The sequence below is a fragment of the Lagopus leucura genome, unplaced genomic scaffold (assembly GCF_019238085.1).
Source record: "Lagopus leucura isolate 7727_CA_CO unplaced genomic scaffold, USGS_WTPT01 Super-Scaffold_741, whole genome shotgun sequence".
Classification (NCBI taxonomy): domain Eukaryota; kingdom Metazoa; phylum Chordata; class Aves; order Galliformes; family Phasianidae; genus Lagopus; species Lagopus leucura.
The window spans coordinates 11,700,107-11,727,620 of NW_024962256.1; the positions used below are offsets into that span (position 1 = coordinate 11,700,107).

At 44.1% G+C, this 27,514-nt stretch overlaps 1 protein-coding gene across 3 annotated transcripts; it reads left to right on the forward strand.

Moving 5' to 3' along the window:
• Positions 1-154: 154 nt before the first annotated feature.
• Positions 155-26,402, forward strand: PPP2R2D (protein phosphatase 2 regulatory subunit Bdelta). 3 transcript variants are annotated; one of them, XM_042863661.1, is made up of 10 exons: positions 155-250; positions 419-505; positions 12,307-12,404; positions 15,255-15,420; positions 16,807-16,919; positions 19,405-19,582; positions 20,466-20,630; positions 22,031-22,200; positions 22,284-22,375; positions 24,261-26,402. In XM_042863661.1, exons 1-10 carry the CDS (start codon positions 244-246, stop codon positions 24,538-24,540), a joined length of 1,356 nt encoding a protein of 451 aa, XP_042719595.1. In that variant the 5' UTR covers positions 155-243; the 3' UTR covers positions 24,541-26,402. The 3 variants fall into 3 exon arrangements, with proteins under 3 accessions (XP_042719595.1, XP_042719597.1, XP_042719596.1); XM_042863663.1 differs by lacking the exons at positions 155-250; positions 12,307-12,404; positions 15,255-15,420; positions 16,807-16,919 and having other exon boundaries at positions 481-505; XM_042863662.1 differs by lacking the exons at positions 155-250; positions 419-505; positions 12,307-12,404; positions 16,807-16,919 and having other exon boundaries at positions 15,348-15,420.
• The last annotated feature ends 1,112 nt before the right edge of the window (positions 26,403-27,514 follow it).

Consider the following 27,514-nt stretch of genomic DNA (forward strand, 5'->3'; position numbering starts at 1 on the left):
GGATATGGATATGGATATGGATATGGATATGGATATGGATATGGATATCCTCCTCCTCCCCGCCCTCCGCTCCTCCTCCCGCCGCTCCTCCCCGAGGCCAGCCGGCTGCTGACGTCACCGGCTGAGGCCGACCGGCAATGGGCGCCATTTTGAAACCCCGAGCCCTCCCGCGGCGGCAGCTCGCTGTGGCGGTTCGTTCCCGCCCGCTCCCGGACGGCGCCTCCCCCGCCGCCACCGCGCGACATGGCAGGTGAGGCGGATCCCGGGCGGGCTCCGTGCCGCGGGCCGGGCCGGGCTCCGGGGGCGGGGGGGGGGGGCAGCGCTCCGGCGCCGAGGGGGGCGGCGCGGGGCGAGGCCCGGTGCCGGTGCCGGGCGGGCCGCCGCCGTCTCCTCACGGCGCGCTCCGTTCCCTCCGCAGGGGTGGCAGGAGGCGGCGGTAACGGCAACGACTTCCAGTGGTGCTTCTCGCAGGTGAAGGGAGCCGTGGACGAGGACGTGGCGGAAGGTGAGGAAGCGGCGGGGCGGCCGGCGGAGCGCTCCGTGCTGCGGAACGGCGCGGCATGGCGGGGCGGGCGGGGCGGCGTCCGCTGTGCGTCGGGGAACGGGAGAACCGGGGCGGGCGGAACCGCAGGTGGGGCCGGGAGGAGCGGCGGGGCCGTGCGGCTCTGCGCTCACAGCGGGATCGCCGAGCGGAGCTGCTGCTCCGTGCCGCCTGCGGCCGTGTCTCTGCCCGCCAGGCAGCCCCAGCACAGGTGGAAATGAGAGGAAAAGAGAGGAGGAGAGGAAGAGAAGAGAGGAAAAGAAGAAAGGAAAGGAGAGGAAAGGACCCGGCCTGGTGGCTCCCAGACCTGTGCAAAGCGTGGCCGGTGATGAGGAAGAAATAAAAAGCCTTCTGTGCTCAAGGAGCGTTGTGTGGAAATGACGTGAGGTGTTGCTGAGGTTCAGTGGGAAAGTGTTGGTTGTTGTTTCTTTGGTTTCCTTTTTTTCCCCCCCAAAATTTTCTGTGTTGGAACTGCTGTGGTTGGGGACGCTCCCTTTTCTGAAAAGGGTGTGTAAGGTGCGTGAAACATCATTCTGGGCTGTTATTATGACTGTTACTGCGTGCATTGAAATGTCTGTATTAAGTGGAAAGCTTGCAGTCCCAAAGCGTTGTCTTCTTTGGCTTCGGAGCCTTCCGAGTGCAGTAAATGTTTTCTCTTACTGTCTGCTACAGGGCAATAAAGCAGACAATGTTTTTGTTATCATGCCACTTGTTTGGGCATTCCATTCAAATAGCAGCTCTGGGAGGGATAGGCTTAAGCTGCTCGAGGAGCTCACAGTCAGCTCAGGCAGTTGTTTTTGTTGTACTAAGCCTACTTTCACCATGTAGTATCACTCTAAAGTTCCCTGAGTTCTTTTCAAAATGTACTCTGAGTGGCTTTTACAAACTTCCCGAATGGGTCTCGATTTTCTTAGCATCAATCTGTGCAACTAAAAGTCACTTCTTCCTGTTGAGTGAAGCAGCTCTGAGCACCTTGCTTCCCAGCCTGCAACTGAGCAGCGCGAGTTTGTGCAGAGCTGGAGAGCTCTGGGTTTTGAAATACCAGGATGCCTTAAACCCAGTTAATTATTTAAATGCATAACAGGATTCTTCAAAGAGGAACTGAACGTTTGCAATGAGACATCTCACCAACGCTGAGCTCTTCAGAGAGCTCTGTTTTGAGTGACTGGAAATGCAGAGAGCGAGTAGGGATGCTAATGCTCATGCTTCTGTTCCAAATTTTCCCAAATTTTTCCCTTATTAATGCAGCTTTTCCTGGACTGAGGACTGCAGGTTGTGTGACACTATCATTTATAAGGAGCTTTGATCTTCTTCATAGGACAATTAAATATAAGTAATCATTCTTTACCTGTTTTTATCAGAATTGGTGTCAGTTCTGTTTTCCAACTGGAATATGAGAACCACATAAAGATTTTGTGGCTTAAAGTCCATATTTTGTTTTGTGCTCTGGTTTAGTTTCGTGTTGGATTTTGTCCTGAAATTGGAATTAAGTGCAGCGTGCAGTTTATTCGCTAATAATTGCTTGAATTTGACTGAAGACAACTGAGTTTGAGAATTGAATTCAGTTGCTAAACAGTTCATTACAGCTATAGGAATACCTATTAATTACTCATTTTTTTCTAGCATCTTTTACCAAACTCACATCTGAATGCATTGGGTGTGCTCTGGCTGACCTGGGATAGCCTCACTGCAAGTACTGCACGTAACCACTGTGAGTTCTGTGGAAGTGTTTGTGATGGGGAAACTGAACTTCTTTTGTCATTCTGCCCCGTTTTGTGGAAAGTTATCTCTGTGAAGGAGATCTGAACGTAACAGCATGAAGCAGCTGTCTGATGCAGTAAATGCAGGCTTCTTTGCAAGCTGTTCTTGCAAACAGCTCATTCAGTAGTAGAAATTCAGGTGCCTGATAGTCAAGCAACTTAACTAGAATCTTGCTTCGTTCTGAAGTGCAATTCTAGAATACATTTTATACTGAAGAGTTGTCTCGAATGTATTGCCTTAATGAAAGTACTGGGATGGCACTTTGCTGTGCTGTGCCATCTCCATTCACAAGATTTTTTTTCTAAGTCATTAGTGTAGAAAATCATTCTCCTATGCCTTCTGTGTATGGAAGCAGTTTCTTCAGTGAGTGATCTCTGAAATCTGTGCAGTGCTCTGTGTAAATGCAGTAGGAGAGCAGTGTTTGAAATGGTCAGATAGGGCATATGGAGAGATCAGGAAAACATACTGGGTTTGGAAATATGAATTTTCTAAAGTAGGATGGTTTGATTTGATTCTGGAAGGAGGGTTGGATCAAAAGCAGATCCTGAAGTGAGGGGTTGGTGCTGGGGGTGGCCACGCAGTCTTTCTGGTGAAGAGAAGTAAGAGTCTAAAACTGCGTTTGTAATCTGGCCGTTAGTGTAACAGCATGTGGCTGTAAAGCCATACTGACTGCCTGTGGGACTTTGCCATCTTGGGTTACCTCTTGTGGTAGAAATCAGCTTTCTTAATGTAGGCTTCAGGTATTTACTTTATGCTGGTCAAGGCCTAACTGATTTTGAGATGTCAGGGTGTAATTTGTTCTGCATGCTCAGGAATATTGTGGGTGGATTTGGGGGCTTAGGTTGGTTTTTTGCTTTTTTTTTTTGTTAAGCAAAATATGAAATGGTTACTTAAACAATGTTCAGATATTCCCAAATTCCATTGGGGCAGATGTGCAGCATATAAGTAGTGGCTGCTTCTGGATGCAATTAGCAGAGTATATATATATAATATATATAATAATATATATTATACACACACGTGTATTTATAGTGTCACTGTAAGTCTTCCTAATTGACCTGTGCTGGTGACAGGCTGGAAGCACTTGAAGTGTCTGTGACGGAATGGGAACCTGTGTGCTGTGGAGGCCTTGGGTTTCCTGTTATCAACACCAGGATTTCTTGGAGTTTTGCTTTTAGCTCCTGCCCCTCTTCATCCCCCGGATCAGTCTGTATGCTTTTCTGGGTTGTGAGGAGCTCTCTCCTTCTGTAAATGCCACTTTAGTTTGGGGCCGGTAAGATGTGTGTGTATTCCTGCTTTTTGATGTAGGTAGCATTGGGGTGCAGCTGCTCACAGGGAGCAGTGCTCATGCCTTCCTGTTGGAGTCTCATTAGCTGAAGTCTTCATCTGTTCTGTTCTACTGGAAATCTCATTGGAAGGAGCTGAGCATAGCACTGAGTTGTGCAGATAAATGCTGTACGCAGTGCCCTTTTGTAATGGACCGGAGCTGTGTTATTAACTTGGGGATGAACCTTTACAGGGTATCTCACATGAGCAGAACTTCAGTTCTTCCAAAAAACAAAAGTTGTCGTTTGACCTAAGAATCACCATTGACTTCCAGTACAACAGAATAACGTATGCCAGGATTTTCTGCTCACTGAAAACTTTCATATCTGCATCTAAAGATCAAATTAAAACGCTGGTTTGAAATGACCCAGGTAGCAACTGACACTGCTTTTTACCCTGCCTTCAGCACATGCTGTGCTTCTCCTGAGCCTCGTTGCAGAGCTCAGGCACAGCTCTCGAGTCCTGATGGGAGCGTTCTCAGAACAGTCTTGGTCTTCAGTTGTCTTCGCAGATGATGGTTTTAAAATGTCCAGGAGTTTAACTGGCCTGTTGTTGATGTTTGTAAAGCTAACTCCAACGATTTTGCACTTCATTTTTTATATATTCCAGAAGAGCTTCATCTGATTGACATCTGAATAAAATTGCACAGAATAAATGACAAATTTGGTTATTATCTCTAAGGCCCATTTTCTGTAAGAACTGGAAAATCCAATAGGGAGTTGTCATTGAGCCATCTGTATTGTTTCCTTTAATCCTAAATAATTGCTTCTGCCGGAGGAGGTCACTTACTGCTGGAATGGGGCAGGAAGTTGGCTCTGTTTCAGCTGTTTGTGTGTTGTTAGGTTGTTTTTTTTTTTCCTTGAAAAGATGTTTTGCCATGAGGTGCAGAGGCAGCTTCCCATGCCTGCTCTTCTGCTCTGCCCAGAGCATTAAGCACTTCTGCCTGGTTAGCACTGGCACGCAGTAGTGCTCTTGCCTTGATCCTCTCTGCTTTGCTGTGTGTCTGCTCCCAGAAGCACTGCACTGAGCACTGGGGACACCAAAGGTTTTGTTCTTTCCCCCTTGCTGCGTTGTGCAGGGTGCTCTGTATGCAGTTACCTGAAATCAGCTTTGGGAAGTGCTTTGGTGGTGAGTTGTTTGTTGATTTTCTCTGTCCACGCTCAACACTTTTGTTGCCAGTTCTGACCTGAGCCCTTACAATAGAGCAGCTTCCTCTGGAGAAGGCAGTCTGAGCATGTCAGGTGGAACACTTCTGTCTCGTGTTCTTTCACAAGCCCAGGGACCAAGAATTTATCTTCTCTCTTTATTCCACAATACGCTGTTCCTTTAAAATGTTGTTATCAGACAGTATTATTTAATAATAAGCACTCTTTTGAATTCCAGCTCTATCAGCCAACCATAAACACAAGGCATTAAGCCACCGGAAAGTCAGTTGCACTGTCTTGTTGTGTAAGTAATGAATGCACTGAGGTGTTGTGTGAGAAACGGCACGTCACAGAACTTCTGGAGGCTCCCACTTACCTGAATCATTCACTTCTCTCTCACAGGCTTTGCAGTGTGACTGCTTATAGTGAGGGTGCCTAGATTTGCAAGTGAGTAACGATATTGAAGAAATAAAAATAATGGAAAAAATATGTTCCATTCAATCTTCAGTCTTCATTAAAGTGATCTCGTCAAGTAATGTTTTGTGTGTGTGTGTGGAGAAGAGAATCTATCCTGCCAACTAACGTGTTTAACGATGAATCTGACTCTTATCTTTACTGTGTTATCAAAATTTGTCTCATGCTGCAGGCATATACGTGTGTCTGCGTGAGCTTTCATTCCTTTGTAAGAAAAAGCACAGTAGGCCTTGGCAAGCACAAGGGTAAAGTTCACTTCCATCTTACTGAACTTCAGCTTTACTCCAGCTTGATCGTGCTGCTGCTTCACCCTTGCTTTGTGCTCTCACTTGGAGGCGACCACACGCACCGTAACCCAGCTCTGACCCGCAGTGTCCATTGGCAGCCAGGTTCCCTGACAAGAAGCTACAGACTGCTTGCTGCCAAGCCACTGCAGCAGCCTGGGTGCCCTGCTCATGGTCTTGGTCATCTGTTCAATGATGTAAATTAGTTCAGAAAGGAGACTGCCTGTGAACTAAGTGAAATTCTGCTTGCTATGTAAGGGCAATTCAAGCCATTTTGCAAGTTGTTAATTACAAAAAAAAAGTGGTTAAGCCTGGTGGGCACAGGAGGATGGCACAGAGTAAGCTGGAAGAAACTCAGTGTGAGCAAAACTGTGCCAGCCCTGTGGTGTTGTGCTGACCCCAATGCATCTCACTTCTGTGTGCTCTCAAATCAATCGCAGAAGTGCAAGTCTGAACACAGAGCCTAAAAACAGCATATTCTGAAACATGGGTTATTTTTAGTAACTCTGTGTATTTCAAATGAGTGTCGATAGCTGCAAGGCTTGGCTTTCCTTCCCATGTAATTCAGAGAGAGAGATCTGATTTCTATCAAATCCTAAACTAAGGAACAACACTGGGAAACATGTTATGAGAACTCAGGCATTACAATAACAGCTGTACCAGTCCTGGGCCATCCTAACTGCTCAGTGATAGCAGTCTTTTTCACTGACTTTTCTTACAGCCGTAGCATGAAGGATTTCTGTGCAGCCAGAAGCAAATCAGTTAAAGGTACAGGCAGAAAGAGGTGATGCTGAGGGTAGAAGCCAGTGACCAGAAACCTGCAGCAGCCAAAGCTCTGCTGGCGCTTGGCTGCCTCAGCAGATGGAGGACAGGCTGGTTAGAGCCTTGCTGGCAGATCTGTGCTTTTCCTTTGGGATACCTGTAACCATCTGAAGGTGAAAAAGTGGTAAACCTTACACTTGTAAGGCACTGTGCACCCGTAACTTGTTAAGTTCGGATAGAATTTTGTTTTCTAACTATTTTTTCTAACAGTTTAACGAGCACTAGTGTCTACATTCACTCTTTTTTTTTTCCCCATTTAATTATTGTTCCCTCTGGTGCATCTCCATGCGTTTTGTTTCCTGTGCTGATCTGCTTAATTCTTCACGTAGCTGCTCTCAGCCTAGCCCTGGCTGGCTGTATCTTTCAGCAGTTATATCTTGGTGTGTTGTCGCTGCCTGTTGCAAAAGAAATTCCTGCTCTTTCTGCTCCTTTTACAGTTCAGCACATCACTGGGACATCCCACCTGATTCCAAGTTGTTTAGGAGCATGTAGCCTGTACTATCCCCTTCTGTGCTCTCCATTTCATTCCCATCAGCTGTGAGAGGCCATGTGATGTCTCCAGCAACTCCCTTCAGCTGTTGCACTGAAGGCTCTCTGGAATAATGGGCCCAGGGGCAGCAGCAGGTTTGTCACCTTGGTCTTGATTTCAAGCACAGAAATGTTCTGCCTATGTTTCGTTTCCTCTTACAATCTCCTTTATGGTTCATGCCAGCTGTCTGGCTTTGGTCCAGGCCCAGTCACTTCCTCTCAGAGCCTGAGCCTTTTCAGTGTTGCAGTCCCTTACAACAGTTGATTCTTTGGATCTCAGAACAGATCGTGGACAAGGATTTGTAGTATAACATTTTTCAGGAGGAGGAGGACAGGATGCAGATCTGCTACCATTTCTGTCACTCTCTTAGTTGAATTTGAAGCTGTGTTACTTAAATTTTCCCAAAAAATAATGATTAAGATCCCTTAGAAAGTGAATCAGCCTCCTTTTTAGGTAATGACTGAAAATAGAACGGTTTCACTTCCTTCTGAGGCCCTATCTGAAGTACTTTTCCAAGCCTTTGGTACAGGAGGGATGTGGAGCTGTTGGAACAGGACCAGAGAAGGACCACAAAGATGATCAGAGGGCTGGAGCATCTCTCCTATGAAGAAAGGTTGAGGGAACTGGGATTGTTTAGCTTGGAGAAGAGAAGGCACTGGTGAGACCTCATTGTGGCCTTGAAGGGAGCATATAAACAAGAGGGAGAGGGACTTTTTCCATGATCTGATAGTGGCAGGACACAGGGTGGCTTTAACAGGTTGCCCAGAGAAGCTGTGGGTGCCCCATCCTGGAGGCAATCAGGCCAGGCTGGATGTGGCTCTGGGAGCCTGGTGCAGCCCTGCCATGGCCGGGGGTTGGAAGTGGTGACTCTAAGGTCCTCTCCGGCCTACACCAGACTATGATTCTGTGATTGTCCTTTAAGTGCCAGGAGCAGGATTTTGCCAAGAGTCTTTGAATAGCTTTTAAGAATGGGAGAAGTTGATGCTGCTTGTGCCTCACTGGCATTAGTGCCAAGCAAGGTCTCCTGCTGTACAGCTGTCCATATACCACAGGCTATAACCTATCTGTCTTGGTTTTCAGTTTTAGGAGCAGTAGAAGTTTTGTTTTTAACAGGAGCAGCACTGTGCAGCCAGCTTAGAGAAGTTCAGGGTGGCTAATTTTAGACATCCAGTTTAGATGTCTAAACAGCCCAGGCGTTGGTATCGGTGTCGGAAATACACAGTGTGATTCCTTTGTAGGATTAAATTAGTTTGTGAGCCCAAGCTTGCTCTCCTCTCAGAAGTGTAACAAAAGCTGCCCTCTGACATCCCATCCACCTTCGCTCCCTGTGTAGCAGCCCAAGATTTGGAGGCCTAATTTTATAGAACTTTATAGCAGACTTAAGGCAGGGGGTTGTGATAGAGGTCAATTTTAAGCAGTGAAGTTAAAAGGCGTGGAGCATTTATACTGAAGTTTGGAACTTCTGTTAAGGCCTGTGATACAGTCACCTGATCCACTGAGAATGGTTCTCACTGTGTTATTATAGACGGGTATTTTTAGCCTTCCAGCATGTTTGGAGGTCGTGCAGCGCCCATGGAAGTGCTCAGTGCTTTTAGATGTGAGGATTTGACAGAATCAGACTGCAGTTGCCAGCAGTTCTCACCCCACACTCCTTTTAACGTCCTGGCTTTGGAAACAACTGGGAGTTTCCTGCTCTGCAGACCGTAGCTAAGTTAGAACTTCTTCCCAGAAGTGAAAGCAAACGTTAGTTTTTCATGGTGTGAGGAAGTTTTGCTGGACAGATGTCCCGGTAAAGCTGCACATCTTGCTTTTCTTCGTGGCTCACAGGAGTACAGCTTTGCTCCTCCCCTTGTGTTTGTCAAGCATCCTTGCAGTAGATTTGTTCCATACTGTTTCAGTGAGGATTTAAGGTTTCAGACTGATTTCCCAGTTTGCCATAATGTGGCATTCTGCACTGGCATTGTCGTTCTCTGAGCTGTCTGGTTTACTCTCTTCTCCTTGTCCTTTACCAAAAGCCACACTGCTCCAGTTTGTTTCATCGTGTTTCCACAGTGCTTAATGTAAAGGAACTCAAGGTTACATTGGGATAGGTAACACAGCAAGCAAATAATTGCTGTCAGACTAATTTTGTTGACTTGTTATGCATGTTATAGTAAAAAATAGTGCACACACAGTGTATTTTGAGCAAGCAGCTTAGAATGCCCCTTGATAGTATACGTGGGAGAAGCTAATGGTAGTTTATTTCATTTCCGAAACCGTAAAGAAAAGTGTTTTGCACAACTTTGAAGTAATTGGATGTGTTAAGGAGCGCTTGGGACAGGCTGCCCAGGGAGGCTGTGGATGCCCCATCCCTGCAGGCATCCAAGGCCAGGCTGGACGTGGCTCTGGGCAGCTTGGGCTGCTGGTTGGTGACCTGCACACAGCAGGGGGTTGGAACTGGATGAGCACTGTGCTCCTTTGCAACCCAGGCCGTTCAGTGATTTGTTTCTGCTAGGGTAGATGTCTGAAAGGGTAAAAGCAATCTGTGCTAGAGTGGCTTTCAGGTGCTGTGGTAGTGCAGTGTTACTTTAGGGCTACTTTAGAGAGCTGAAAATGCCGTGGCATTGCTATTCTTCACTGCTGTCAGTCTTGGTGTAGAGTTTAGGACTGCGCTTGCAGCTGGTTCAGCACGTGCTGGCTTTGCCATCTTAGCACAGAGCTCTTTGCTGTGTTGTGATATTTAGTATTTGTAACTAGAAAGCCTCACAGCCAACCAGCCTGTAATAGCTTGTAATTTATACATTCAGACAATCAAACGTCCATTGGGTGCAAAGCAAACATGTAATTGTGGAAATAATTAACATGGATCAGCATTAGTGGTCAATGGTAATATTAGCAACGTATGTGAAGAGGAGTCTTTTGTTTGTGGGTTTTTGTTGGTTTGGGGTTTGTTTGATTGTGAATTTTGAGTTGGTTGGTGTTTGTTTGTTTTTTTTTTTTTTTTTTTATGTTGAATCAGCATCTTTGTGCCCATCATTTCCCCCCAGTTTTCGGGCAGGAAGGTTGACTTCAAAATATTTTCATAATTGCCATGTGCATCCATGATGCTCGTCGTTATGGAAGGGCCTTGCTTGAGGTTGTTTTCTTCTCAAGAAAGGGAGAAGTTCCGAACGAGAGCTGAGCATGGCCCAGCTGTGTGCAGCCTGCTGCACTATGTGGTGCATCTGAAAAGGTGGCAAGCTTTGGAAAAGGAAAGTGGTGCATTAGGCTGACAGCATGGCCTTGTTGGAGTGGTGACAAAGTAAATTAAAGAATTACGATGACACAAGGTAACGTGTGCATTATGGTGACTAACTGGAGCCGGGGCTGGCGGGGAGGTGTGCAGTGCAGGGAGGGCAGGGCCAGCAGGCTGGCAAGGCTCTGGGTGCCCATAGTGAGTCCTCTTCCCTTCTAGGAGAGGAACAGAGAGAGACTGTGTGTGAATTGACAGATTCTGTGTGATTGTTTGAATTCCAGGTGTTTTAGTCCCTGTTTTAGTGCTGAGAAGTGCATGTAAATTGTTACTGCTGTGCCCAGCGTGTGGGTATGGTATGACAGAGTGCATCTTTATGATGCACTTTACAGCAATAAGTCACTTTTGAATTGAACATATTGTGCTACTAAATAAGGTCTAAGCTGTGCATATGTGTGTATTGCACGTATATTCACTGGTGCGTGTGCATATCTTAAGTGTTTATCAATAGGTGCTACTAGGAGCTTGCAGTCGTGAGGCAGCTTCTGAGGTAAGGTCAGGCAGTGCTAATAAACCTTTAGCTGTATGCTGTTTTCTGAAATTATTTACTGCTCTAAATTCGGGGGACAGATTGTTTAAGGCTTCATTTCAGTGCAGTCTGTTAGGAAGGCAAATGGCCACGTATCAGGGATTGGCCATCGGTGCAGGGCCAGGTTAGCAAAGAGCTCTGGCTGCTCTGCAGGCTTGTTAGTGACCACCAGCTCACATCCAGGCCGCACATGGCAGGTGAGGATCCCGAGTGGAGAAGTTGTTACAGGGAGACTGCTCAGAAATAGCTTTGTAATCAGTTTTATCAAGGGTAGCAAGATGAATTGAGGGAAACTGGGGGGTGAAGTATGGCTGTGTGGGGTTTGTTCTCTTGTTTTGGGGCCGAGGACATGGCACTAGCCACCATACAGGCTCTAACCAAATCAAATCTTTATGTTTTAAAGGCGAATATAGGAAAGTAGGCATATCTGGAGCAAGGTAGTAGAGTGATTTTTTATTTATTTTTTTTTTTTGAAGGCTGGAATAAATCTGTAGAAAGATTATTTCTTGCTGTTTTCAAAGCAAGTAAACAAAGATCTCTGTGCACTAGAAAAACAACCTGTCTCTAGGATCTGTTAATTAAAGCAGAAATATGAATGATTAGCTGAGAAAACTGATCAGATTTCCTAATCACCTTCCTCATAAGGGTGGGCATTATTCTTAGGAACTTAAAAGTTGGCACACCAGAATCAATGCAGGGATGTGGTTTCCATCAGTCTCCGAGTGCAACTCTGAACTGATCGGCGGCAGGTATTTCAAGTCTTACTGTTTTTTCTACCTGCATAATGCTACAGGGTTCTTACATGGCTGGTGAGCACCAGCACGGCTCCGGTTCTCGTGTACTGTCCTTATGGTGAGCAGCTTTTGTTGCTGTTCCTGTATGCCTAAAACCCGTGACAGATGTCTGTAGGTCCATTAGAGGTCCTTTAATGGCAGTTATTCATTTACTGCCTCCTTCAGAGGTTGTGGCCTGAAGTGGTAAATACTGCTTGCTTTCTCAGGTTTGGTTCTAAGGGAGCTTAAGGCACTCTCACCTGGAGATCCTGCAGTCCTTTCTTTTGCTGTCTGTTCCTTCAGCTGCTGTCGTCCTTGCCTCTTGTTTGTTGTATAAATGCTGATGTTGGTTCAGTAGGGTTAATTGGCAGAGGTTTCTTTTTTGTTATATTTTTCCTTTGGCTCCTGAACAAAGTGCATCAGTAGTGAGCTCGGGGAAGGGCATGGCTTTGACCAGTGTAAGCTGCAGTGCTGCTCTGAACTGACGCTGAGCTGGACCACTTTGGGCACAGGTCTCACTTTGGGAAGCTCTGTGCAGGCACAGCTCCCTTATGTGTGCCTGTGCTAACTGGAGATGGGTAGAATACAGCCTGGGTTCTTAAAAGCTGCCTCTCTTGTGATTGAAGGCTCTCAAGCTCAGAACGTGGAGAAATGAGAGAATGTTTTAAACAGTAAATGAATATTTAAGATTTTGATGGGGTTTGAAACAATTTCTGGATGCTAATGATGTAAATCAATTATTTGGGCTGTTGCGTTAATGCAAATTGTAATTTTGTTTTGTTTTCGAGTCTTGAAACATCTTGATTTGCTTTACACATTACAGTGTTATTTTATTTCTGTTCTGTTTACAGCTGATATTATTTCAACAGTTGAATTTAATTACTCTGGTGATCTTCTTGCAACAGGAGACAAAGGTGGCAGAGTGGTTATATTTCAAAGGGAACAAGAGGTCAGTGACATGAAAAACAAAAGTGCTGTTACTACACTGCTCTTGTGTTGCACATCTCACTTCATCTGCTCATGCTGCAAGGGTTATGTGACTGGATGGGTTGCTCAGGAAACCCAGTGTCAGCCATCTATCTGTCTGTCTACCTCGTGCTGGATTTGGGAGGTCAGCTTGGTGATGGTTTCAGCCCCTCACTGCTTTGAAAAAAAACACCCCAAAAATATAGTGAATTCCTCATATGTAGCTGTTATTCTCTGCTGTAAATGTTGAGTTGCCATTGGGCATTCTCCTGAGCCTTACATGTAGGTTGATCTAAGATGCGTTCTATTTCTTTTGAGATTAATATAAGAAAATGAGCTAGTAAGGAAAAAGTACTTGTTAAGCTTCAAGGACGTCAGGATGTGAGAGTTCAAAAGTTGAAGAATTAAGCATCTGGTGTCAGTGGGAAGATGTGGGCATTTCTGGTCCTGAGGTTGGAAGAGCCCTCCCTCCTGGCTGCACGTCTTCAGACAGCGGTGCAGCGCTGCTCACTGGTGTGCTGATGCTGTGCTCTGACCATTCACCAATGCAGGTATTTACCAGGCTGTTCACATCCTGCGAAAAGGCTTGCACTGGAAATGCTGGATCCTGACAAATGAAGCCTTTGCTGCCAGACACCTTTCATGCCCTGTCGTGTCTCATAGAAATCTTACGTCGGCATTCCACCACCAAGCAGTGTGTTTATCCCCTGCTTGGGAGAGCTGATGAGAATTTGAGCCTTTTCCTGCTTCAGAAATGCTGGAATTGATTGTGGAGTTTTGATTCAGTTTGTGCACAAAGTGTACTGATCTCGAGGTGCTTCCACCTTTCATTGTATGATTTGAATAATGCTTAATTAATGAACAGTCCAGTATTTCATGTTTCATCCTGACTGTGATGCTGTTCATAAAGCATTGTATCAAGGATGGTTCATCAGTTTGACTGTAGGGTTTTGAGAGGTGGTGAAATGAAAATCCTATTGCTGAAAAAGCTGCTGAAATGTTACACTGCTACACCTGGATGGCTCATTGCTCATCTATCATTTAGTCTGCTGGATAGACTTAAGTAAGGCACAGAGACCAAGGTCAGGAGTGGCCACCTGCTCAGGATCTCTATCTTTTTGACACTTGTTTGGAGGGGAACTGTTGTTGGTTTTGTGCTCAGTTGTTCTGTAAGTCAGAACCCAGCTGTCACGTCACTTCCTCTTAGCATTACACCGGGCACACTTCTCACACAGCAATGTTTGGGAGAACGTGGGCTGCAGGGAGGAGATGGCCGTGACACTCCATTCATTCTCTTGCCAGTAGAAAATTGCACAATTCCTGGAGAGGAGGAGGGCAGATCTAAACCAAATAAGTATATAATGCTGCAAACTTAATGCAATTTCACAACTGTTTTTTTAAACCATGTAATTTTTTTGCCTGTGTAATAACAACTGAAGATAGTTGTGAGATTTCACATAGGCTTTGTGTTGGGAATGCAGGCTGAAATGTTGGGCATTGTGCCCTGAACTCACAGGGCATTACATCAGTTCCAAGAAACTGATGTTACTCACACACTTGGTTGATGTTACTCACACATAGTGAGACCAGTGCCTTGTACCAGCCAGGACAGCCTGACCAAGACATGGATGGTTGGGTAAGTAATGGAGATAACTAAAAGTAGAGAGGATCCTATCTAACATGCATGAGAGTTAAATGACAGGGAGAAAAATCAGGTCTCAGAATTAACTAACTTCATACCTGTTAGATATTGAGGGGGAGGGAGACAAAAACAACTGAAGACCTTCTGAAAGTTGCACGGTGGAGCACGGAAATGGAAGGGAGCATCAGACCAAGAAGGTTGCCTTTGCAGACTTCTGGGCAATTGATTTCTTAGCTGCCTTTGGGAACAAGTGAGTTGCTTCCTCTAACGTGAGTGATTTCTCTTTGTGTTTTGGGAGTTTGTATTGTCAGAAGTTCGGGGCTCTGCAGCTCTTCAAGTGAAATCCAAACAGGAATCTCTATCTGATGCTGACTTATTTAAAGAGCCCCACAACAGCTTCACAAATCTGATAGGATGTACCCACAGATACTCGTGGCTTTGGTCTCTGTTCCTTGGTACTGCACCTACAAATGAGGATGGTGCAGAGTTGTCCCCTGGCTCTGTGAGGGGAAGAGATTTTTGAGCGCTTACAATGTCTGTGCTGAGTTGTGATGTGCAGCACGGGAAGCCTGAGATGAAAATACTGACATTTCAGCCTGTGGATTTTTATAATGAAAAATGTTGTCAAAGCTTAATGATAAGCCTTGATGGCACTCCTGGATACAGCACATCTTAAAATGAGCCAGAGAGGAACTAGATCTAACCCTTATGTGACAGTAACTTTGTGTAGTCATGTTTGTATAAAATCATACCTAATTACACCATGTACTGCATCCTCCAACATTTCTTTGCCAGTCTGAAAACCCTGCGCCATGTCCATATTGTGTTAATTAGGGGAACGAGCTTGGTGAGGTGCAGAAAATAAACGCCTGGCTTTTGTGGCTTAGGATGTAGGATGTAACTGATTTCTGCTCCAGTTGTGTTGAAGGTGCCTGGGAGCAGCAGTGCAGGCAGATGCCTCTTCCAGGTGCTCTCAAATGACTCGACAAATATGTACATTGAAAGGCATGTTTTTAAAAAGGAAGCCTGCACGTAATTATGGCAGACATTGTACAGTAAATGTACCAAATTCAGCAAGACCACTGTAACAAGGTTACTTTCTAATTGACAGTTTGTAGTGCTTACTCTGTATGTACAGCTCCTAATGAACTGGGTAACATCAGCTTCAAGAAATATTATGTTTCCTTACAGAACAAAAGCCGTCCTCATTCTAGGGGAGAATATAATGTTTACAGTACCTTCCAGAGTCATGAACCTGAGTTTGACTACTTGAAAAGTCTAGAAATCGAGGAAAAAATTAATAAAATTAGGTGGTTACCACAACAGAACGCTGCTCATTTCCTGCTGTCTACGAATGGTAAGAACACTTTATTTTTGCACAAAGTCCTTACTGCTGTCACTTGAACTTTGTCTCACCAATGATCCACTTGTGGGGTTTTTCTGGAGTGTTTTGGGGTGGTTCTCTTGTCTTTTCCAGTTGTGTGCAGCACTGTTTTGCTTATTTTTCCCTGTCAATTAGTGATTTACAAACTGAGGTAACCTAGCAGCAACAGAGCAGACGTCATTGCACAGCTGTGTTCTGGGGTGTGCTGCCCGTGCCATCAGTCTGCACACCCTGCTGCTCTGCTTTTTAGTGTGGATTCTCTATAATGGGGCTGCCAGTATGCAGAACCATAGCAAAAGTCTGAATTTGTCTTAACCTGATCATCCTAATTTTGAAATTCAATTTTTGATGATGCCAGATCAACTTTGAATAATAGAAATAGAAATTGAAACGCTGTGGTTTCAATACTCTTCTTGCCTCTCTGGTTCCAAAACATCACGTGTGCTTTTGAGCAGCTGATGGCTTAAATGTCAGCAGTCACTGAGCAGCACGTTTGTACAATTTTCATTCCCTTTACTTTTTTTCTTCCATTATTTGATTAGTGCTTACACGTGTTACTGAGATGCTCAGTGCCACGGTCATTAGGATGTTTCATTCTGATGCATTGTGGAGCAAGTTGTAAATCGAGTGCAGAGCTGGGCATGAAGAAACCACCCCTGGCTTTTGTTGACACATGCACCTGTTCCTGAGGTTTTGGATCTCCTTTAGCCTCGTTCTTAAATGCTCTTACATACCTGCTGCTATACAGAACTTCAAAGCAGGAATGACTTCTGTCTACTGGACTGGGAAATTAAGTTAATCTGCTTTGATCTAAGTCTTGCTAGACTCAAAGCAGCCTTTCAGCTGTGTCATCTGAAATGATTGTTTTCTTTCCTTAGCGTTTGTCTGCTTAAAATCACTTAGGTAAAATCACTTAGGCTCACTGCGAGTTGTGGTGATCAGCATGTCCCTTGCAGAGGGGCATAGCTGGATGCTAAGCTGTCTGCTGCGTTGGTCAGGCAGAGACCTGTGGGTTTTGTTAAACTGAATGTTACATTAGAGTTAAAATGAAACCTGCTGATCCTTTCCCTTCTTTTTACTTTGGTGTATTTCCCATTCATGCCCCATAAGTGCATGCTTCTTTTTTTTTAATGCACTAATTCTGCTAACTAATGTAGCCAAAGGCAGAGCTCTTCACATCTGTGCTGAGAGCTCTGTATTTTGTGTTATGCTGTTTGAAGGACTCCAGTGGGGTCCTTTCTGTTGCAAGCAGTAGAAATGTAGAGAGATGAGTAACATGCTCTGCTCAGCCCCAGTCTTAGGGGTTTAATTTTGGAATTTGATTCGTTCTCAAGGATGTGAATTTTTGTTGATTTTTAGATAAAACTATTAAATTATGGAAAATAAGTGAAAGGGATAAAAGAGCCGAAGGTTATAATTTAAAAGATGAAGATGGAAGACTTAGGGATCCTTTCAAAATCACAGCACTACGGGTATGTTTCTGCTCTTTGACTTCAAATATCTTTTTGCATGTACTTCTTTGCCTTTATATTACCCAGGTTGTCAACTGAAATGTGAAGATAGAAATATTTTGGTCCATAACTACGATGTTTCCTTGCAGTAGGTTGATTCTTGTTTTGTTTTTCTTCCTGTTTTGGAAACTTACTGTACTTTAAATAGACTTGAAATCAAAAATCCTCAAATTAAAATATCATCTTGGAGACGGCAATTATCCAACTCAGGGTAACTCAAGTGTAGAAAAAGATTTATTGGCAGTTCCCTGAGAAACTGGCAGGTGAGGATCTCCTGTTTGGCTTAAGGTGTGTGCCATTGTGAATTTAGGGAGAGTGCCTTTGTGTTGATAACTTAATGTTTATATTGTGCTCATATTCATAATGGTTTTTTATTTCAAGAGCAGGACTGATATATTTAAGCAGGGTGCTGGGTAGTGTGCAGGAGGTGTTTTAGCTAGAGGTCAGTTTGGGGCAGTTGGAAAGTCTAATGAATGCTTCTGCAGCCTTGGTGTTGTTCCAATTTCATGGCGATGTGGCGGTAAGGCTGGTGCTCCAGATGTGAGGCCATTTAAAGCAGGAGCTCAAGAAAAGCAGTCGTACAGGGGCAGGGATTTTCGATCTCTGTTGTTGTTGCTAGAAGTAGGAATTGAGCCGAGGCTCTCTACTGCCTCTCTTGACACCTTTGGGATCCGTACTGTTGTGGTTTTGTGTTGGTTTTTTGTTTTTCTTTTCTTCCTTTTCTTAAACTGATGAAGTGAAGATGCAGGTATTCACCAGTGTAACTGGTTGTCATGCTGGGAAGGATTACCCACTCCTTTTGGGAAGTATCTTTTAGCCTGTTTGGGCCACTGTGATGGAGTGTTCCAACTAAGATGTCTAAAACCAAGGAAACCAATTATAAAATGCCTTGGCTGGAAGTAAGTAGAAATGAAATTTGGGCTTCTCCAGCCCTGCATTTCTGTAGTAGACAACCTATGTAGGAGCACAGAAAGTCCAGAGCACAGCTGGGGCAGTTCTGTTGGCTGCATCGCTCAATGAGTACATTGGTGTCTGTTTTAAATGCACAGTGTATTTAGGAATCATCAGGCTGAATGAGGGAGAGCAAGAAAAAGCAAGAACCTCTCCTTTAAAAGTTATCTTCCTAGTTCTGTTGCCTTTTTGGGAGAGGAAGGCAGCAAACCTTCCAGCAAACCACACATTTGGCATCTCAAAAGAAAACGTGATGGAATGAACGATGTGAGAAAAGATGGTCTGAAGGAGGAAAACCTCCCAGAGGGCTACAGCTCCGTGTTGGAATGACCAGCTTGGAGATCTGGAGCGTGCGTGCCTTGGCCTCTTAGAGGGATTGTTTCCATACCTCATTACAGAAGCACCTCCACCTCCGTGTGTTGCTAATGAGGTGCACCAGTAGGAGAGGCAGCACTTAGGAGCTGCATCCTGTGTGCAGATGCAGTCATTTCTAACACAGGTCCTGCTGATTCACAGTAAAGCATTCTTGGTTTCACAACTGAAGGGCCAGGACATTCGTGGTCAGTTAGAATGACTGCCTAGTGAGCAGCAAGGAATTAATTTTGATAATGACCATTCATGATCCAAGCAGACTGAGATACAGATATAGTGAAAACAACTACAGCGCTTTTGGCTTGATTTGTTTCTTGTTGAAGGAAGAGAAATTACCTGAACCAATGCTGTAACTTCTTCCTTGGTTGGGTGATGTAAGGTAATGTTCCAGTACTCACAGTCCAGCAAAAGCACAGGGCAGCCCCAGGCAACCTTAACCTGTTTGCATGCTGATCAGTGGCAGAACAGGCTGCTGAAGGAGCCAGAGAGAAGCTCGATCCCCTTACCTGTGATAAACTTATGTTTTATATCAACTAGTTGTGGCAACAGAGCGTTTCTGATCCTGAAGTGGCACTGGCTGCTCAATGAGCACCTTGGGCATTTCCTTTGTAAGCTTCTGTTCCCAAGCACCTGAGCAGTCCTAAAGATACAGTGGTCACTTTTAAGCACTTGTTTCAGTGATGGCCTTCATTATAAACATGCACCACTGCCCTGATGGGTGAAGTACAGAGCTCCTGTTTGTGCCAGGTAACTTCTGTGGAAGGCAGAGGGACAGGTCTGCATTCATGGCCTGTTTTAGTACAATTCTTGTTCCACAGATTGAAAGGTGTTTAGAACTTAATTGAGCTTTACAAAACAGGAAATCTAAGTTCTGCTCTTGGTGTTTGTCGTTAGACAGTGTTCTGTTGCACATCTCACAGCCCACGGGGCTGCAACCCCAGGTTGTTAACTTCACGGTATGGGCTGGGTGTAGGAATTTACTGTAGGAATTGATATTCCTACTGGAGAACCAGGGGGAGGATGTCAGTAAATTAAAACAGAAATAGGTGGGGTGGAAGTGATTAACATACTTTGAATCAGAAATCAATGTTATGCCCAAGTTGACTGTTCTTTTATGTTTCAGGTGCCAATACTGAAACCCATGGACCTAATGGTAGAAGCAAGTCCCAGAAGGATATTTGCAAATGCACATACTTACCATATAAACTCTATTTCAGTAAATAGTGATCATGAAACGTACCTTTCAGCAGATGACCTAAGAATTAACCTATGGCATTTAGAAATCACAGATAGAAGTTTTAGTATCCTTTTTTAAAATCTTCTGTGAACACTTGTGCACACGTAAGTTGCTGAAGAGAATTATCTTAATTTTACTAATTATAGTAGAGTTTAATCCAGGGATTAAAGTACAGGATTTAAAAACGTGGAAGTTTAATGTAGTGCAAGCAGCTTGCAGAATGGCCTCAGTCATCTTCAAGTGCAAGCATTCTTTCATTGGAAAACTGCCAGCAGGAATTCCATAGATGGTTTGAATTTTTGGAAGCACCCTTTATTTATTGAGTTTAGCCTGTACTTCAAATATGAGCAAAAAGACTTGAGAAGTAGATACTTCTTTCCAAAGCTTAGGGTCTCTAAACTGTCTAAAATAACATTTCTCTTGAAAACAGTTACTTTTCCATACCAAATGGTACTGCTAACTGTAGAAATAATTTCTGGATCTTTTAGCAGGCTGGACCAAAACTGCAATAGTACGTCCTATATTGGCAAATCTGCAACAAAACTGATGTTACAGAGATGTTATGTATTAAAAAAATGATAGACAAGTTTTCTAAGGCTTTGTTTGAGTAATTAAAGTACAGTGTTCAATGAGATGTGTTGAAAAGGAGGTTTGAGAGGAAGCTGAAACTTCCATCTGTGAGCTTGATTTAGTCTGCGTGAGTTCAAGTCGTCTTGGGTGCTGATGCTGGGGTGTGGAGGCTAGTTTTGTTGTTGGGCAGTCTCTTACTCCTTTTCCTTTTAAGAATTGTTATGTAAATAAAAAGCCACTCTGTAGGTTGCTGTCAGTAGCAGCTAATATATTTGCCCCAGTTGTCCCTGCTGTGTCTTTAACATCTTTTAAGATGGTTACATATTAGAAATGATTCAGGTGTGAGACGTTGCATGCCTTTACCAAAACCTCCCCAGATATTGTAGATATTAAGCCTGCCAACATGGAGGAGCTGACTGAAGTGATCACGGCTGCAGAGTTCCACCCCCACCACTGCCACGTGTTTGTGTACAGCAGCAGCAAAGGCACCATTCGGCTCTGCGACATGCGCTCCTCAGCCCTCTGCGACAGGCATTCCAAATGTAAGCAGCTCTGCTCTTCCCTTTGGGGTTTCTTGCTCAGATAGAAGGTGTAGGTGGGCCCTTATACATAATCTAACCGAGTTCGGCCTGTCAGCAAAGACCATGTGAGGTAAGGAGTGGTAGTTTTGTAGAATGGAACGTTTTAATTGTCTTGTTCTAGGCCATCAGCAAGCTGAAGTGGAGCATGAGCCAATTGACCATCTGACTCTGCTCCTGTTTACCCATTTTGCATCATAAACTGATGGGAACGAGTGCTTTTGGCACCAGTGAGACCTGTCTTCTGTCCAGACTCAGTCTTGGTGCTTCTCAAAGGTATCTGCTTATTGAATGCCAGTTCAGGGCAGCTTATTCACCTTTGTAACTGGGCTGCTGCTGCTGACCATTTGCAGCACGTAGGGTAGAGGATATTAAAAATACGCACTGAGTTTGAAGGTGAGTTTCCAAGGATGACAGGTGAATGGTTTTTAGTTTGCTGACACATGTAAGCCTGGCAGGTGAGGAAGGCTTTTCTGTTCAGGTTAAAATGAGCAGTGTTGGTGCTTAGCTCCCAGCCCCTTGCTTCTGCTTCAGTGCTTCAGTAGCAGGGGGAGTTTATTAGCATTGGTTATTACCACTGTTTATTAGCATTGCTTTTCATGGGGTGTCCTACCCTACTGATCCTTGCAGGTAAGCTTTCTGCAGTGAAGATATGGATTTACTGGGGAAAGGAAATACTTCTGCAGTGTGCCGTGTAGAATGCTATGCCAACTCATCTGTTTGCCTTAGTGCTGCACTAAGACATGCTAGCACTTTTTTTTAACTGAATAACATCCTGTTAAAATGATCTATTCAAAAATGGAAAAAATAATGCTGGAAAGCTTGTGTCCTGAATCACAGACTTCAATATTGACTTGAAGTTTAAGTCACGTTTCTTTCGTTGCTTCCTGAAACCTGCTGCATTTCGGGTGTAGATACCATTATTTCCTCTCTGTAGTTGTACAACTCAGATTTAGACAAAAGCTTGTTGTATAACAGCCCAGAACACTTGGGTCATGCATGCAGGTCTGTTCTTCAGCAGAGCTTGTAGCTCAGTTGCAGTATTTTTACTGCACCACAGCTGTGTTTCGGTTGGTTTTGTGAGGTTTTTTTGTTGTTCTGCTTTTAACTTTTTTTCGGGATTCATCCCAAAGTCCTGGGAGTCTGGGCTGCTGATGCTGGGCTCCAGTTGGGAATGCTGGAGATGGTCATCAGGCAGGTGCCAGCCGTTGTAAGGTTATTTCAAAGAGACTATTTAGAAAGTAACTGAACAGTAACATGTGATAAAAGAAGCTGGTTCCTTGGCTTGTTGTTGAAGTTCTGGGAAATGCTGGAAGCTGTAGAACTTGGTGTTGGTTTCATTTGTAATTGTCTTCTGTCTGCAGTTTTTGAAGAACCTGAAGATCCTAGCAGCAGATCATTTTTTTCAGAAATAATATCATCAATATCTGATGTAAAATTCAGCCACAGCGGGCGCTACATGATGACAAGAGACTACCTGTCTGTCAAAGTCTGGGATCTCAATATGGAGAACAGGCCTGTAGAGACATATCAAGTATGATGTTCAAGTTTTCTTAAATATCATCTCTTGTTTTTACTTCTTCAAATCTCTAACATCAACCTAAATATTTCAAAAAGGTTCATGAGTACCTTCGAAGCAAGCTTTGTTCCCTGTATGAAAATGACTGCATCTTTGACAAATTTGAGTGCTGCTGGAACGGTTCTGATGGGTGAGTTGTCCTGATTTGGATTGCTTTTCTCTCCGCTTAGAAATGTAGTTTTGTCCTCAGACCAGTGAGTGGTGCTCAGCTGTAAGGATCAGTGAGTGACATTCAGGTCAGCCCTTGGTGGGGAAGGGGTGACGGTGTGTCTGTTGCAGTGGGGTTGGTTTTTTGGTTGCTTTTTCTGATTGCTTGTGGTGGTGGTGGTGGTGGTTTTGTATTTCCCCCGAAGACTTCAATCTTTCATCCTCCAGTTGCAGGAATAAGTTTGTGTTTGTCAGTACAGTCAAAACTGGTCAGTTCAAGCCTTGCTTTATTTTCCAAGCGTTTACAAGAACATCCACACATTATTTTCCAGATTAAAACATCTTTCAGTATTTTCTGTAGGCTAAAGAAGATCAAACTGTTAGGTAATGATTTCCATTTGTTGCAGAGAGCAGGAATGCTTATCTTGCCTGCAAATTGTGGAAGCATTGTCATCAAATACCAAAGCACTTCTTGTGCACGCTTCCTGTCACTGGCTACGTTCTCAAATGCTTTCAGTAGCCGTGGGTAGGAGCATGGCAAATCTGGATGCTTTTTGTTGGCTCGCCTTTGGGATTCTTCTTTTTATTGCAGGATTGTGTATTTCTGAAATGCCTCTAATGGTGACTTGTCTGCTAAGAAACATTGGCAGCAGATGAGCTTTTTAATGTTCCTACCAACCTGTGTCCTTCTCTGAAGTGCTTTCAAGCTGCTCAGTGAGAAGGTGTACCTGTTTTAGTTTGGTAGTAACAGGAGCCATGCTTGGAAGCAAGCTTGGGCCTAATACTGAAACATCCACCATGTAATTTCTAAGGGAGCAGTGGCCACAGAAGTCAAACTTGGTGCTCTGTGTGTATGGGCATCAGTGAAGGAAGTAAAACCAACCTACATTGCTATTGGAGTCCTGTAGAGAGTGCATGGAACGCTGCACACCACTTAGGAATTAATTTTCTAAGTAAATAGAGCATTAGAACATTGAATTGAACATTGAATAGATTGAATAGAACATTGCTGTCAATATCCACTTGCAAGTGGCTTTGAGTTATTCAGGGGGAGAGAAAAATACATCAAATGGCTTACCAAAGAAATCCTGCATTTCCAATATTTAGTGGAAAATGCATAGAAGAAATGGTGGTTCTCACTGAACTAAAATGCCAAGAATCTATGCTTGTTCCTGCGTTTTTTAAGTAATTTCACCCAGTCTCTGCTTGCCTCCCATTGAAAAAGGAAAAAACCCTCTTTGCATTCCTTCATGCAGTCTGATGTATTTTCTGTTAATAGCATCTCATCCTGCTCTTAGTCATTGATTTTGCAATACCATGAAGACAGTGTTATGCTAAGGTGACTGAGATCTTAAACAACATGTGGGACTGCAGGCAGCTTTTCCATGTGGGGTGGCAGCTTTTCCTATTTCAAGTGCTAGAGATTAGTGTTTAACATAGAAAAAAATGAGCTGCTTACCTTCAATTTCAAGTGTGTTTCTTGAGAGCTACAAGCAAGCTGGTAATTGAAAGTTAGGTGTTTTTAAAAACTAATTCAATGTTTTATGCAAGGAGTTCCTGAAGAGCTGCATCAGAAACACACATGAGGGGTTAATGCTATTGCTTCAGAATAACTGTTGGTAATTAATAATGAACATGAGCGCAGTGCAAAGGAAGGCTCTTGTTTGTGACGGTCTGAAATTAAGTAGCTTGCAGTGCATGTGCTTCCTCTGTCGCTCCTGGTGCTGAAGGGTGGAGGGATGCAGTAGGAATAGGAAGAGCTGCTTTGCTTCCATTAAGATGAACACGGGCCAGGGCTGCCTTGGAGAGGAAGGCAGGGAGCGAACTCCCCTGCTGGGAGCCTGATGTTTCCTGTCTGTTCTCGGCAGCGCTATCATGACTGGGTCGTACAACAACTTCTTCAGGATGTTTGACCGCAGCACGCGGCGGGACGTCACCTTGGAGGCGTCCAGGGAGAGCAGCAAGCCTCGTGCCATCCTAAAGCCACGCAAAGTGTGTACGGGTGGTAAAAGGAAGAAAGATGAGATAAATGTTGACAGTCTGGACTTCAACAAGAAGATTCTTCATACAGCATGGCACCCCATGGAGAACATCATCGCTGTAGCTGCCACCAATAATTTGTATATATTCCAGGACAAAATTAACTAAAGGTGACTGACCTGAGGACAGAGTTGTCTTCTTGCATAGTTAAGCTCAGTTGTTTATCTGTAAAAGAGAAGGCCTTGTTGTCCTACCAGTGAAGAACATTGATGCACTTACTTCCCTTTAGGTAAAGGAGAGGATCTGGCCTGGTTTTTGCTTTCACGGTGCGGTTCTGCCTTCGCCGAGGGTAGGGAGCGTCAGTTGCAGTTTTCTGAGGGAAACCCTCTGGAGGCAGAGCTGATGGACAGTGCTCAATCGGGCCAATACTCAAAACAAATGTATTTATTGAAGTCTGAGCCTTCCTTTCCAGTTTATAGACCAAAAATTTAACACCCAAGAAGAAAACAAAGTCATAGAAATGTAATTTCTATCTTCTGCGCTCTTTCTCTGCTGTAATATTTGGGCCTTTCAAGACATATATTGTGCTTAATGCCTGTAAACATTCCTCCTCTGGCCTGTATCTAGGCTTAGGTGTTTTTACCTTGGAGCACTTAGGTAGGTCTTGAGTTGGGTTGCTAGACAGGTTTCCATGGGTATTTACTCACCAGTTGTATCTATTGCCACACCTTCTGGTGTAAACCACTTAATAAAATAACAAACTAAAACAAGTGTTTTTAAATCTGAAGGTATGTATTCAGTCTTTTTTATTTTTTTTTATTGCATGTACTGAGATTGTCAGGTCTGCCCATCAGGATGGCTTTTTCACAACGTTTGTCCCAACACACTGATTTCTAGCAGACTAATACAAACTTTTTTGTGTAGTATTTCGAATTCTAGATTTCAAGTTTCCTTGGAAGTGTCATTTAGTTTAAGTTGCACTGGTTTTCTTGTAAAACATTTTTTGTATGCAGAGTAGGAGATGGAAGAGGTCAGCGTAAAGAAGTCTGCAGCCTTAATAGAAAGCGACCACCTTGCACAGAAGGGAAAACAAATTTTCTTCTTTGAAGATAAAAAAAATAAAATCTAAGTTTATCTGATGCCTCTCAATGTTAGGTAGAGACATACCTTATGTGCATTATGTTTTTTAACCTTTTTAGTACTTGTCATGAAGATACACTTTATTTTAAATGTTTGGCATAATATCTTGTATTTCACATTGCAGTCAAAACCAGCAATAAAAAGTTTCTTGATTATGCCAAGCAGCAACACAGCTTAATACATTTTAGTACGTTCTGACATCGGGCTGTCAGAAAATACTGAGGCTGCTAGCTGGTGTTACTATGTTATAACTGTTCTTGCTAGTTGTTTTGGTTTTGGTTTTTAAAGCCTTAGGTACTTTTTTTTGTTCCAAAGGGGCCTAAAATGCATCAACCTCTTCTTCACCCTGAGCTAACGTGGGTGAGACATTGCTCCTGGAGCTGGTCAGCACATCTGGTAGTGCCAGGCGGCTGCGCGTCGCGCTCTGGGAAAGGTGCCTGCAAGTTAGATGTTCTCAGAGATCCCTTCAGCTTCCCAGAGCAAACACAAGAAGTGTGGTTTACACTCCACTTGTATTGGAATGAAGGTGTGTTATGATTACTAAATCAGATCCGCGTATGCAAGCGTGAGAGTGTCTGTTCTTACCCTCAATTATTGTCCATAGAGTGCCACTCTTGTTCACGGTAAGCTAGTAAGTACGGCTAACTTTGAGGTTCTGCAAATAAAGTTTAAATTAAAACAGAAAAAAAAGAAAAAAAAAAAAAAGAAAAAACCTTCTACTGTATATTGGTTGTGACACTATTTGCAAATCTTGAACTATGGAACTGCTGGGTCATGAAAGGGTTCAATTTGACCTTGTTCCTGAAATGCATAATAGAGCTAATACAATGGGATTGTACATACTTGTTCAATTATTTTGACCAAAAAGTTTAATAAATTTTAAATGTTTACCTGGATGTGCTCTGTGTATTTTGACAGCTTTTTCTTCCTTTTGTGAGATGGTTGGCCATGGTAACCAACTGAGCCCTGTGCTGTGTGGGACCTGCAGGCTGGGCCTGTGGCTGGCCGTCTGCACACAGTGAATACTTTTGTGCTGTCTATTTCTGATCTGTATTTTCAGCAGCTGTAAGTGGAATGTCAGTATAAAGAGGATATGATGAAGTCTTATTTTGTACCTCTGTCGGTTAAATAGCCTCTGATGATTCATCTGCTTAAAAACGAGGCTGCTGCCTTGGTGTTGTGTGCAGAGTTTGACGTTGGTGTGTGAAAGGTCCCAGCACGCACAGGCAGCTTCAAGCAATGTACAAATCCACAGCTTTGCAGATGTGTCCTGAAATGAAATAACTTCTGTCCTCGGTTGGTTCCGGGGGGATAAACGGAACAGGAGAAATGGGCTGTGTGTGAATTGTGGGTCAGATTATTGAAGCCTGTTGTAAACAACTGCTCGTTTCGACACAGTGAATCCTTGGTGCTCTGTTACTTAGGGCCTGGGTGAAAAGGGCTCATCAAAAACAGCACTGGTAGCTGTGGGATGTGGCAGGAGCTGCGCTGGGAGCCCCTGGACAGAGCCTGGCCCAGAGCTGTGCCCTGAGCTCTGCGCGGCTGAGTGCTGCTGCCTTCTGTGCATGCTGTGCTCTGTGACCCCTCCTGGGGCACGGCTGTCACACAGAGCCTTTCTGCTTTGTGTCTTATGTGCCACAATGTTTCTTGAGTCTCCAGAGCTGAGGGCAGTCCTACCGGCTCCAGGGACACCGTGTGCTGGAAGGTGTGCCCTGATCCAGCAGCAGGAGGTAAGGAGTTGTATTCAGCTCCAGGAGTAAGAAGAGGTAAGGACAGATGTTGATTTCCTTTTCAATAGGCTAAGCTTATTGCTTATCAGAAACAGGGATATCTTTCAGTTCCTGTCCCTATCTCTAAAGCCTTAAGGGCTGCGTGTGTCTCACCACAGAAGGTTGCCACGTCCTGTCGTTCCAGGAAGCTCTGTTTGTAGGCTCAGGAGTCAGAGAAGTGGTTTCTGCCCAGCTTTCACCAGAGGTCCTCCTCCGAAGGCCGTGTCTCCAAA

Coding starts and splice junctions, on each gene's coding strand:
- PPP2R2D (XM_042863661.1), top strand. Junction 506..12,306: donor GGACGAGGACGTGGCGGAAG/GTGAGGAAGCGG, acceptor TTCTGTTTACAG/CTGATATTATTTCAACAGTT. Junction 19,583..20,465: donor AATCACAGATAGAAGTTTTA/GTATCCTTTTTT, acceptor AAACCTCCCCAG/ATATTGTAGATATTAAGCCT.